Genomic DNA, 13,292 nt, shown 5'->3' with positions numbered 1-13,292 from the left:
ATGTGACAAATTGATGCATCAGATTGCAAAGGTCTGGCTTCCAGAAATACAATAAAAAATACCTTAGAGATATCAATTGAAGATCAACACTCGGTATACAGAACACCAATAGGTTGGCTTCTATTATGTTAACATATTATACTTTTTGCCAGTTTACAAGATAGAAACACCTAAAGTTAACAGTTCAAATAACTCATTTGCTAAACATTAAACCCTTCATACAATCATACATCCAAAACTGGAAAACCAACCAGAACCTTGTTCTTATATGAACATCACCGATGTACCCACACGCATTGCTTCTTCTCCAATTCTACATCTAAATTCTATACATTATCAGGGCAGTTCCAGGAAGGCTGCAGTCCAAGCAGAGCTGGTCAGCTCAAGAAAAAACAAAAGCATCTCAACTTATGCAGCAAGGCTCAGAAGGGGGCTCCAATTTAGCCTCGGGCAGGAGACTGTCACTTCGATTATGATGAGCTCTTAATCATGACTGAGGTGGAGAACTGGTAATATGCAATTCTGCCTCCGGAGTGTGGCCATCTCTTAATTTCAAGCTCGACTGAGGTGAAGATCCACAAGTGTTAATGGACTTCCCTTCAGGGGGCAAACATCGTTTCGAGAAGTACATAGCTATCCCTTTGGGTCCTCCACCTTTCTCTGACAAGAAAATCAACATCAGTTGTGGAAGTATTGCAGCCAAAAGCAAGAAAAAAAAACAGTTAGGACATAATTGTTTAGAAACTTCAATTCATCAGTGATGCTTATGTTGTGCATGTGAGTGCAAAAATAAACTGGGTACCTGGAGAAACAGATACGCCTAGCTTGTCCAAGACCTCCTTCTTAACCTGCATAGGCCACAGAGACAAATAAAACAATCAAGTAATAGTTGGGGTCTTTCTCATGCAGCAATATAGAGATCAGCATTCAGGGTTAAGCAGAAGCACAATTCTCAACTACCTGCCAGCGGTTATCAACGAAATCAGATATCTCACGCACTTTATTTCGCAATTGTGACTTGGAGATCATTGAGAATTTTTGTTGCAATAAATCAACCACCTTACTCAATCCATGCGAGCAAGATTGAATCACCCTAACCTGTAATCCAAAGTGTAATACTTATCCATTAAAAGAAGATGAGATCATCATCAAGGAAACAGATGGCAGGAAACAAATAGAACAAATCAGTGCCCAGCCACCACCAGTATATACTTTAGAATAAAATATTCATTTCACTCTCTTGTGTGCACTTACAAATTCTGGCAAGTCTGAATCTGGAATAGCTGATGATGAGGTTGTAGGTGTGTTTGTGTTCTTGCTATTTGACTGGCAAATACCTTGATCCTCTCTTGATGGATTTTCCTTTGTTGTCATATCAATGATGGAGCCTCCAGGATAAGCTCGCATGCAAAGAGCTTGCAAACAAAGCTGCTCAAGTTTAACCATCCCTACAAGATCTTGAGCCATCATTAATTCAGATTTTTCATGATTTAGGTTGGATATCACCAGTGGCTGGTTCTTCCGAAGAGCCTGTACAGTCAAATCATGAAGAATTTTCTGCTGACGCAGAAAACACCTAGACTCCTCAACGTCAACATCTGGCTTGCCTGGGAGGCTGCTGGCCTCATCCTCATTGACATCTGATGGACTCCCGATATGAACTCCCTGCATATAATAGGATGAAGTTGAATTATGATAAATACCACCCTTTAGTCAGAAGAAAACGAAAATTCAGCTTTATGGAGAAAGGAGTAGTTAGCTGTGTCAGCTAAAGATTTACAATATGTTTCAATCAGCTCCAACCAGAACACAGCCATTTAAAAAATTTCTAGCAAATGTAACATCTAAATCATGGAGGAACTGCAAATAAAACATAAGGACACTTGATTGATAACTGACTAAATAGAAACACAAGTTTGGTTCAAGCTACAAGGAAGCAACATCTACAGTTCCACTGGAGCTTGAAGGAGTCCAAATAAACAATTTAAAACTGGAAACCAATCTATACAAGCATCCAAATGATCAAATGCTTAAAATCGTCAAAATTCCGCAAGTATTCCTCTTACCAATTTTTCCCTTTTAATATATTCAAGTAACCCTCTTGGTAGTCTGAATAAAAATTACGAATACAAACTGCAATTCCAGTAGATGGGCCATACTTGCACATAATTATCATGCAGGCATTCTTCCAATTATATAGCTCTATGTGTTTCTAGTTTCTGAACGAAATGTAAACTCATCTCATTATGGCATCAAACACAGCAGTAGGATGGTGTACTCATGTCCTTCTAAATGCAGAGTAATTAATATAGTGAAACAATGATCAGGAAACTAAATTGAAACAGGGCAATTTAGTTATACCCACTATGTACCTCATTTTCTGAGAGATAACTATCAGGCACAACAAAACTGTCTTCACTTTCCTCTTGATCATCGGCCCTACTATTTTCTTCCTCAAGATTTTCTTCATTATCCTTGTCACAGTCAGAAAGGCTTTCACCTGGATCCTCCTGTGAATAAAATAGGAGGTTGACACAGTTTCTCTCATAAAAAACAAACAACTGTTATTATTAGTTAATTACCTCTTCCCACTCTTCATCACTATCAACATCATAGTCCAACATAGGATCCTCCTTGAGAGGGTGCCTTCCTCCAATAACATCACTGCAATGCACACATTCTGAATAAAACATCACAAATTGCAAATGCACCAAATAGTAGTGATATAAGGAAAGAAGTACTCACCTTTTCTTGCTCCAAGTACCATAATATGCTGGCCTGTGACTTTTGTCAAACTGTAAAAGCTTTTTCTTCACTAACCGAACAGAAGCTGGGGAAGTATCAGGACCAACATGACATGGCATGTCATTCACAAGAGATACTTTTAATTCATCCAAAAGTTCATCAGCACTTGGTTCACTCCCTTGGCTCTCCATATGAGAGCATAATTTTCCATTTGGAGATGCAAATTTTCCAAGAGGGTGAGCTTCAGAAGGTTTTTGCAGCTTAAGCTCCTTAACTAACTCAGTCTTAGGGTTGCGTCTAACACCCCATCTCCCAAACTTATTGCAACAAGATAATTTTCGCCAGCCCATGACATGGGATCTGCATTATGAAACAACCAATTATTCGTGAGAATAAACAACTTATTACCAAGTTATCAAAGATGTTTTCCACAATCACAGATGTGCATGTTTCAAAAGCCACATCCCATTTAAATAAATTTCTTAAAGGAAAGAAAATGAGATATGCTAGCACCAGATGTTGTAACTAACCTCCAATGGTCCTCCAGTGAACCCTTGTCTTCCTGAGAAAAGATGCAGTCCATTGATGATGTAGCAGCACCAACCACCTCTTCTCTCTGACAAAATGACTCGACGTTTGGGCCCTTGGTAGGTAACCCGTTGTCAGAATCACCTGAACTTTTGCTACTCTTCTTAGTTTTAAGAAACCGTTCCATCAAATTTGCTTGCTTCTGAATGGCGAGTTGTTTCCTCAGTTCTGCTTCTTCCTTTTCACGGCGTTTTTGTTCCCTTTCTGCTTCTTCCTGCTGCCTCTTCAGTTGCTTCTTCATTTCAGCCTCTTCTTTTTCACGAATCTTGACTTCCTTCTCAGCTTCTTCTTGCACCCGCTTAAGTTCCTTTTCCTGCAATGTGAATATGGAAACTGTTATACAAAATCTGCAAGGGTGAAAGTCTACAGAAAACAAATAGTGTTTCAGAGCAATCATTAATAAATTAATCACACATAAGAAACGGCCAACTAATCTACAGGTTAAATAGCGTTCTCCATTTCATGCTGAACACACATCTAGGTCAAAGTGAATTGATTTTGACTAATTAAAGTTAGAAAACTTATTGTACTAGTTCCTATGATAATGGAAACAGGATCATCTACTCAACTTCCATAAATATAAGAAAAAATTGCCTCCAGTCAGTTGAATTTTTCTCCAACAAGTTTGCCAAATAACGACTTTCTAATTTAAGACTAAGGCAGCACATGGAAAGTACAATAAAATGTTAAAAATAAAATCCAAACATGGAAATATAAATTATAGAACTCACAATCTGCAATTTTTCTTTCTGGATCTCCCGATCCATTTTCTTCTTTTCTTTCTCAACATTCCGTTTATTTCTCTCCATTTCCTTGATTAATTCTTTCTCTTTCAATCTGGCTTCCTTCTCAGCCCTGTCATGACAGGAGGTAACATCATTAGAAATTAGAGTATCAATCAGGAAGATGGAAAAAAGTAAAGGACACTACACAACTCTACAACGAACAGTTCCATACATTTCAACATTGTTCCTCTGTTTCAACTTTTCCAGCAATGAACGAATGCCTTCAACATTTAAAACTTTCCCAAGTTTCATTGAAGCTTTAGTTAAGTCACACTTCTTACTATCATGAGCTTCTGGAGTCGTCAACGCTGATAAAGTTGCTGCAACAAGCAGAAACATGCCATGCGCTCACAGGTAAGAACTTTTTACTTTTCCTTTTTGTGTTGCAAAAGGAAACATTCAATCTCATCAGTATTCAGAAAAAGTAACATATCTAATTTAAATTCAATATTAAAAGGACGGTATAGAACAATGCACATACAGCAGATATTCAAAAGCCTAGAGCAAGGTTCCAGGTACCAGTTTCAATCTCAGCCAATGGAGAAAATGATATATGTCACCCATATCAGCTGTTTTAATATCAGATTATTTTTAATTGTCTAAATCCTAAAACTAATCATAAACTGCGAGAAAACCCTAAAAGTTCAGAAAAATGACAAGAAAAACACGGAAATTACCCTCTCCTTATCCCTATGCCCATCTGTCTATTTAGACTGGTGCAGCAACAAAGAAAGGACTGTTGCAACATCGAAAAGGAATGCTACAGAAGAGAGGAATAAGGGAGATAGGGGCAGTGGAGGGAGGGAGATAAAAAAGGAACAAAAATCCAAACCAAAAAAGAGAGGAAAATTTTACCTCGGCTTACCAGATAACTCTTCAGAGGTCACTCACGTTGCAAAACTACTCATAATCACTTGCTATCGCCGGATCTGGATGGATGGGATGCATCAGGGAAGGACAGACCAAAGGGGAGAAAAGAAGATGGGATAGAAAAGGGAAAATAGCTATTGTGCTTTCGGGTCCAGTCGGATCTGACTCGAACAGACGAAAAGGGGCAAAAAAGCACCAGTTTAGGCTGATCCAGGCAATTCCTACCTGAAATCAGCAGGAATAAAGAAGACTCCTTGATTGTTGACCTCATTACAAAAAAATAAAGAAGCCCTAATTATATGCCCTTAGCATACTCCTTTCCATTATAATATTCTATTTCTAGCAACTCCTCTTCGGAAAAGAGAACGAGGATACAAAGTTAAGCTTTCACTTTATCAATTTAAGATAATGCTAAATTAGACAGAATTTGAATTGTAATAATTTCCACTAGACAATATCTTCCAGACACATTATTGAATCCAAACAAAGAACTAATGCTAGAGTAAGTTCTACAACTACACTTACTTTTATTCCCTATGACTAAACCAGAAAGACCTTATTATCTCATAGTTATGAGAAGGCATTAAAGGAAAATACACTTCTTTTGTCATAGCACAAATAGAAGCCTCACTATTCTTGTTCAACGAATAAATTGCTCGCACAAGCTGGTGACCACGTAACTGATTCAGATTTCAGGAAAAAAGCAAAGCTTTTCTTGGAAAATGTTAATTAATTTTGATACAGATATACAAACTCTACAAGACCGCCTACTCAAATCCTATAAGTAGTTCTTTCTTGGGATCCTTACAATATTGTAGACTTAGAATCCAACATATATTTGTGATTGATCAGCTTCAATTATGACCAAAGACTTGATTATGTTGGTTCAGTTTGTAATTGATTCTTGTTCTCCAAAAGATCATTCAGAGTATTGCTCAAAAAGATCACAATCCTCTATTAAAAGTTGACGGTATAGCCCGCATTAAAGAACTGATACAATTAAGGGCAGCCTGCTAGCGCAAATTTCTTCCCTTTCTAGTTGAATCATAACAATGTTGTCACCCCTCAGTTCAGCAAAGGCATAACATGAGAATCACAATAATTCAAACAAATTGTTTCTTTTTCTTGAGTTCTGATCTCATCAACTTACAGAAAATTAGGCACAAAAAGATAACTCTATGAACATGTATTGCTTTTACTATGCAACCAGCTCACCAAAAAAAAGAATATAAGGAATATGGACTAGTACTGGTGCATGAGGATATTATGTACTATGTACTATGCAGCTGCGCAATATTTTCCTTCTAATAAACTCCACTGCTGATCTGCTGTCATCTGCACAGCTGCTCCTCAAGAGTGACTCAAGATTCAATCATAATCCTCAAGTCCAACAAGAATTATGCTCTAAATAGGTTTCTCTTTTGTTCTCCCATTCATATTTCTCTCTAAAAGGAAAAAACTTTATTAAATGGACTACTGCTACCTTATTTTAAAAGTAAAGTTATTAGCCGGTGCCTGATATATTCACGATGAAACTTTCTACTTGCTCATTCCATGCTGTCCGCATCTCCATGGATGACCGACATTCTTCACAATGATGCCTATTGCTACAGAAATTAGTTGCAAATGCTTTCAGGAAAAGATTGCAGAAAACATATATAGGCCTGAAAGGGCTGAACTCAGTTCATACAATCAAAGTTTGGTTTTAGTTTTAGCTTGGTTAAAAAACAAAACTTATTTTTAGTTTCAGTCGGTTTCGGTTTCGGTTTTAGTTTCAAACTTCTTTTGATAAATAGTTTTTTTATCTTATTTTTTCAATGTATCACACAAAATTTAATAGCATTTGAGCAATGAGGTTGACATTGATTAGGAACAAATTGGTTTTAAGATAAATCCAGCTTAGAATTTAAAACATATATTAACACAATTATTACTAAGGTTGTTTTGGTTGGATGCTAGTTTTGGGGGCAGTTTTAGATCGGAATATAGACCGAAATGCGAAACGTTTTGATGAAATGTCTTAGTTTCAGACAAAACGTCAAACCATGCATACAATACCCAACTCTTAAATTAAAAAAGTAAGGCAATTGGACAGATTGGCAAGCAATTTCGTTTTTCCATTTCTATTGTTTTTGTCACACAATCGTTGTGAAGTGTGCAGGATTGCCTGCAATGTTACAGTCAAATAAGCTCAGCAATGAAAGACTTTTTGGCTGTGGTCTGCTATTGAAGTTATTGGACCATCCTCAACTCGTTTAAATGCAGTAATGCACACTACTGTAGATCAATAAGAAAGGATTACCAGCTGCCACCCCTCATCCTCTCAGCCGCTTCCATCATGCAATCTGCTTTAAGAAGTATCACTGCCCTCCAAATCTAAAAGACCTCTTTCAGAATATTTCCTTACACCATCAATTAAACATCCTCCTTTCTCAACAACTCTCATTGTTATAGAAAACTTCCACCTTAAAGCCTAGGCTCCCACCTTAGATAAATTATAACTCTCTGATTAGGCTTCGTCTAGGTGACTGACCGCCTTAGCATATCATCATATTTTAGTATATAGATTGACTCTAAACTTCAAAATTATAATACATGTTGATGAGTTAATGAGTTCTAAAAGCTTACTATAGTTCTTAACAAGAATATTTTTCTATATTGTTTAGATTGTATGTATTAATTTTACTAAAAATGTACTACTATAATTATTAATAAGATTGCATGTTGATGAGTTAGTGGATTCTAATAGCTTACTATAGTTCTTAACAAGAATGCATTACTATATTTCTTATTTTAATTTCTTTTTTAACCATCTTGAATTTTGGGCCCCTGCTAGGGGTTACATGATCTCTTGTCGGGCTACTGCCTCTAGTCTCCGGTCTTTTAAAACCTTGATGGCTTTTCCATTTTCCCTACACACAAATGCATGTCTGTGGAAGGCAAAAATTTAAAATAAAAGGAAAACTTGTTCCTCATTACAGAAAATAGTTACTTACTTGATATACAACCCCAATTAAAAGGAAGAAACAGTTTGATAAATGTTCAGGAACTTCTGCACTCATATGGACATTCCTCATTTTCCCGATGTCCAAAAATTTAAGCCTCAGCTATGTATAGCCATGCAAATGCTCCAGATAAAGCATCATATAAAAGTTACTATACATACAGACATGGGCAATTCGTAGAAGCAGCACCATGTAGTTCTAATATTGCCAAAATTTTCGTGGACATAATTGTAATGCCAATTAAATATCAATGGGGAAGCTACAACTTTCCAAAACAAAATTTACTTATTCCAGTGCCAGTACATAAGGAATTAAGAAAGATAAGTAATTAATTAAAGTTACTCACTATCTGAGCATTTGGAGCGCCAACCAATAATATTATGATAATCTTACCTGAAAGAGCAGATATCCTCTCATAAATTTTCTTCCGAGCAGTACGTCGGATAGCTAAAGTTCCACGTAGACCTGCCGATAACAACTTCAGGTCCCTTGTCTGTTCAACAAGCAAACAACAAGAACCGACAAATAGTAAACATCATTGTACATGCAACGGAAACAGAGAAATGACATAAACGAAGACCAAGATTTTACCTCCCAACACCATAGGCATGACTCCGACTCATCTTCCAGTACGTCAGCATCCGCATTAGATGTTCCATACATTGTTCTCTGCCCGACAAAAAGCACAGAACTGCGCACCATAGCCAATGTAATCCCGTCCCGTGCCTTCATCCTTTCAAAAATCTTATCCACCAACTTAGAAAATGGAAGGTTACTCTCCTCCAGCAAGAAAGCAATCGTTGAGTTGTTTGACAAATTCACACCCTCTTCCAAATGTAGCAAAAGCCCTGAAACCTCCTTGTAACACTCAAAAAGGTCTTCGAGCTCCTTGTGGCAATCTGTAATAAGAGCTTCCTTGTCATTATTGAATGAAGCCTCATCAATAGAAGCTCTCTTTCTCTTCAGCTGTTTCTTCACCCCCTTCTCTTTATTCTTCACAACTTGGGATCGTTCTACTGCTTCTAAATGAGATCTTTCATTAACAATGGAATCTCCTTTGACTTCAACACCTTCTCTGCCTTGTAACTCTTTAGACAATTCGGCTGGATAACTGTCGAGGATCATCGGATCGCCGTCAAAATCAGGAGCATGATTAAGAACTACGAGATCTGCTGCATTTGGTCGCAATTGTTTCAACCCATCACCTGAGGCGTTATCAACAACTATCGGGTCCCGATCGACTTCCGGGACCTCGGGATTAATAGTACCAAGAATCATTACACCTTCCACAGGAACCCCTCAATGAATCCAACACCAGAAAGCCCCAAAAATGGTGTAGAGAAATTCTAGGTAGCCAAAGTTTGGATCTTTTACTGATCCCTCAACAAATGAAGGGCTCAAATATCTACCGCTAAGAGTTCAAAGAACCCTCGCCCTTGATCCCTTTCCTCTTCTCTCCCCCGGCGTCACCTCGGGAACAGTGGCTACAGGAAAAGAAGATAGAAATTTCGAGAAAAATATAAGAAAATTCCTCCCAACACAACAAAAAAACACAAGTTCGAAATGATGTTACCCGAAAAAAGTCCTGAACCCGTTGGAAAAAATAACGTATCAAACCCCCAATTTATCCCATTTCCAACAATAAAAGAAATCGCGCAGAAATCAAGGGGGAAAACAAAAACAAAAACAAAAATTGGATTCCTTACCTCTCGATGCAAATTTGGGTGGACCGAAATTTTCGAGGAAATGGATTGCTTCGATCGAATTCCTCCGCGATTCAGCGAAGATTCACCGGCCTCCTCCCCCTTTTCCCTTCTCTTTATTCTTCACTCGAGTAGAAGGGACAGTATCCAAATTCATCTGAGGTGCCTTAACAATCGTGCAAGGCCACATCAGATCCGACGGCTAACCTCGACCGATGTTACTGCATGGGAGGATGGAGACTCGTCAGCCGTCTGATCGAAATTGATGCGAGGCGCGTCTCTTCCCGCCAATTGTTATCTTTCGTCACCTCGTGCCGCTTCGCGGAAAATTGAGCATGGAATGTCTCGCGGAGGACGTTGAGGTAAACGTGTCCGTTGATCTTGGCCGTCCATTTTGATTGATTTTGGTTACGATAGACTGATACAGAGATGGAAACTATTAATTAATCGAGTGGGTTTCAGATTAGTTCTATGGGCTGAGATTGATTATAAATAGCATATATTGTTGTATAGGAAGAAGGGCTCGTTTTTTATTATAATTATTTATAAATTGCTTATTACGCCTCGTAGGGTTTCCTAAAATAAACATCCAATGTTGCACCTACTAGATAGATAAACCCTAAATAAATATACAATGTTGCACCAACTAGCCACATTCATTGTATTGAATCCAAAATAATATGAGCCTTGTTTGTTTTGAACTCATGAGGTCAGTGAACTTGGTCAAGACCCCAAATCTGGTTCAGTATAGAATACTAAATTAACTGATAAATTAATTATTTTTTCTAATCAAATTTAGTCTCGAATAAATAAATATTAAATTTTAATATTATTTTGAAATTGATTCTAATTTTATCTTTGATATGACTTAAATCTATTAATTCTATGTCGTGTCAATTTTACCTCACATCTCTCTCTTCTTTATTCTAAAATATTTATATTTTATATTATAAAATATATCTGCATATGTGGATATATTAAATCATGTCCAATCGAGTCTCTCTCTTTTTTCAAATATACACTTAAGCTCGCAAATGTCTATTACAGACATTATATAAATCAACAAATTATTTTAGATATTATTTAAACTCACAACTGACTATTATAGACATCATAGCCATCAAATCCTTTCAAATATGCACTTAAACTCTCAAATAACTATTATAGAAACCATATAAGCCAATAATCTTTTTAAATATGCACTTAAGCTTGCAAATGTCTATTATAAATATTATATAAACTTATAGATTTTTTCAAATATGCACTTAAACCTGCAGATACATATTATAAATTTTATATAAGCTAGCAACTTCTTTCAAATATGTATTTAAATCAGTAAATCCCTATTATAAACACCATATAAATTATTAAATTATTTCAAATATGCACTTAAGCCCTTAAATGACTTTTATAGATATCATATAATATTTATATATTATAATAATGACCACTATCATGATATGAAAAAGTTATCTTTGTTTATTAAATTTACATATCATTCATTTTCCTCTATAACCAATATGTTTTCACTGTTTTATATCACATCACAAATATAAAATGCACTCTTAGCCTAATTCAAAACTAAACACCAAATTAACTTAGCCTAGTTCAATGTACCTAAATCAAAACTAAGAAATGAGGCCAACTAATCTAACTCAAAATTTAGCTTCAACCCAACCAAGGTCGAATATATTAATTAATTATTGTTTTTCAAGTTGATTTTTAAATCTCGTACAAAAAGTAGATATTCATGATCTTTCCTAATATACGGTGTCTTCCATAGGACAAATTAAAAGTCTTACAATTGTTATTATAATATGTAGCTATAGAGGTGGCAAATATTGATTCAACTCGATAACTCGATACGATAATCTAGGTCTTAATTGGGTTTGGATTTAGGTTAATTGAATTCGGGTTGTAAACATATTGTTTGGGTTTACATCAGTGACCAGTTTGAGTACATAGGTCGGGTCGGGTTAACCCGTTAATATATAGACAACTTTTCTAAACCTAACTTTACCTCAAATAAATCTCTGTTTGCCTTACCCAGCTGCCTGCATTAATCTATTATTGCAGTGTTTATTCTATCTAGACAATGTGTTTGTTATTATTGTTAACTCACATTTTATGTTATTCTCTTTTTATTTGAAGATCTTTGCCTAAAAAATATTTGTGATGGAGATATTTATTTCCCAAATGTACATTGTGGCTTTGTTTGTGAATTTAGTAGTCTCTATTCATTTTAGGAATAATTTTTTGTTATTCCAAAATATAACTCTTTATTCTAGAATAATAACTAAACACTATACTAATCTTATTCTAGAATACAAATATTATTCATTAAAATTGCATCGTATACCACACATTAACACAATTACTTATTTACCCTTGATATTTATCTCATGAACCTATTTTATATCAAATTAAATAGTATTCATGGTAATTTTATAAAAATAAAATATCATTTTCTCATCTTTTTCTTCACTTTATATCACATAGACTCAATGATTTGTTCGGTCCTAGTCTTACCAAGAGGATCCTTGGAATCCACCTCCCTATTATTAGTGCTCACGACATTTAGGTTTGGCCCTCAAATCCTTTCGGGTTAGCAACTGCTAAGTCGATCTACAATATGCTCAATATGATTGATCCAACGAACTCGACAACTTGGAAAGACTAAAAAGCAATCTAGTAGTTCAGAGTGCTGCCGAAAATTAAGATGTTTCTTTGAAAGGTATCCTAAAACTGACTGCTAATAAGAACCTTGCCAAAGGGTCGAGGACTAGGCTGCCTCAATGTCTGCCGCATCTGTGGCCTGCATGAATTTTGTAATCATCTATTATTTATTTGCTCTTATGCAAGGCTGTATGGGTAAAATTTAACAAAAGTTGGCTCATAGGTGTTCTAGATCAAACTTGGTTCCAAGGTAGTTGGGTTATGTCTCTTGATAACACTAATAATTAAAATTGGTCCTTAATGCTGCTGCTTATAAGTATTACCCTATAAAACATATAAAATAATAGAAATCATATTTATTTCAATAGGATAATAAAAAAAATTGTTGAAATTTTATGGGAAAAGATAATGGCCATAGCCTATAAATACTACCAAGTTCTTTCTCCTAGATAAGAGAAACTTTGGAAAACATCGCACTAACTATATATCTCTTCCCATTGACGGCTCGTTTTTGAATCCCAATGAGCTCGGCAGGGTAAGCTACATCCTACACTCTTCGTCGGATTCTTTGATAACTACAAGCAGTCGTTGCGCTTATTTCAATCCACTATCATAGCAGAAGTCGTCGCTATAAATGAATGACTCCTTATAATTCGGATGCAATGTCACACTCTATAAAACATATATATCAAGAAGCTAACAAAGTAGGAGACTAGTTAGCTTTATCTGATAGACATGACGATTTTGGATACACCTGGCAAGGGTCTTTCCCAACCCCTCTAGTGCGAATTTTGCTCGCTAGCTTATGTAATTAAGTTTAGCACTTTAATAGAAATTTTATCTTTAAAAAAATGAACATGGATTTTAGAAAACTGCTACCATAATAACTTGTTACATATTATTGTTATTAGAAGCTTAAC

The 13,292-nt window shown here is 36.0% G+C and overlaps 1 protein-coding gene across 1 annotated transcript; it reads right to left on the bottom strand.

Moving 5' to 3' along the window:
- Positions 1-96: 96 nt before the first annotated feature.
- On the bottom strand, positions 97-9,826 carry LOC140772673 (chromatin assembly factor 1 subunit FSM). Its single transcript, XM_073114850.1, has 13 exons — positions 9,700-9,826; positions 8,585-9,477; positions 8,387-8,486; positions 4,291-4,438; positions 4,065-4,188; positions 3,276-3,646; positions 2,746-3,105; positions 2,583-2,664; positions 2,373-2,510; positions 1,255-1,665; positions 961-1,098; positions 803-848; positions 97-660 (listed from the first exon to the last, which is right to left on the bottom strand). Exons 2-13 carry the CDS (start codon positions 9,269-9,271, stop codon positions 488-490), a joined length of 2,778 nt encoding a protein of 925 aa, XP_072970951.1. The 5' UTR covers positions 9,272-9,477; positions 9,700-9,826; the 3' UTR covers positions 97-487.
- Between the last annotated feature and the right edge of the window lie 3,466 nt (positions 9,827-13,292).

This window comes from Typha angustifolia, chromosome 12 (assembly GCF_048772165.1).
Source record: "Typha angustifolia cultivar Huaian chromosome 12, ASM4877216v1, whole genome shotgun sequence".
Classification (NCBI taxonomy): Eukaryota; Viridiplantae; Streptophyta; class Magnoliopsida; order Poales; family Typhaceae; genus Typha; species Typha angustifolia.
This window is presented reverse-complemented; position numbering and strand designations above follow the sequence as displayed.

Excerpts from the sequence above, each read along its gene's own strand:
- LOC140772673 (XM_073114850.1), bottom strand. The coding sequence starts at position 9,271 with ATGATTCTTGGTACTATTAATCCCGAGGTCCCGGAAGTCGATCGGGAC. Across the intron at positions 8,487-8,584 it reads CATGCCTATGGTGTTGGGAG|ACAAGGGACCTGAAGTTGTT; the intron begins GTAAAATCTTGG and ends CTTGTTGAACAG. Across the intron at positions 2,665-2,745 it reads GGTACTTGGAGCAAGAAAAG|TGATGTTATTGGAGGAAGGC; the intron begins GTGAGTACTTCT and ends TGTGCATTGCAG.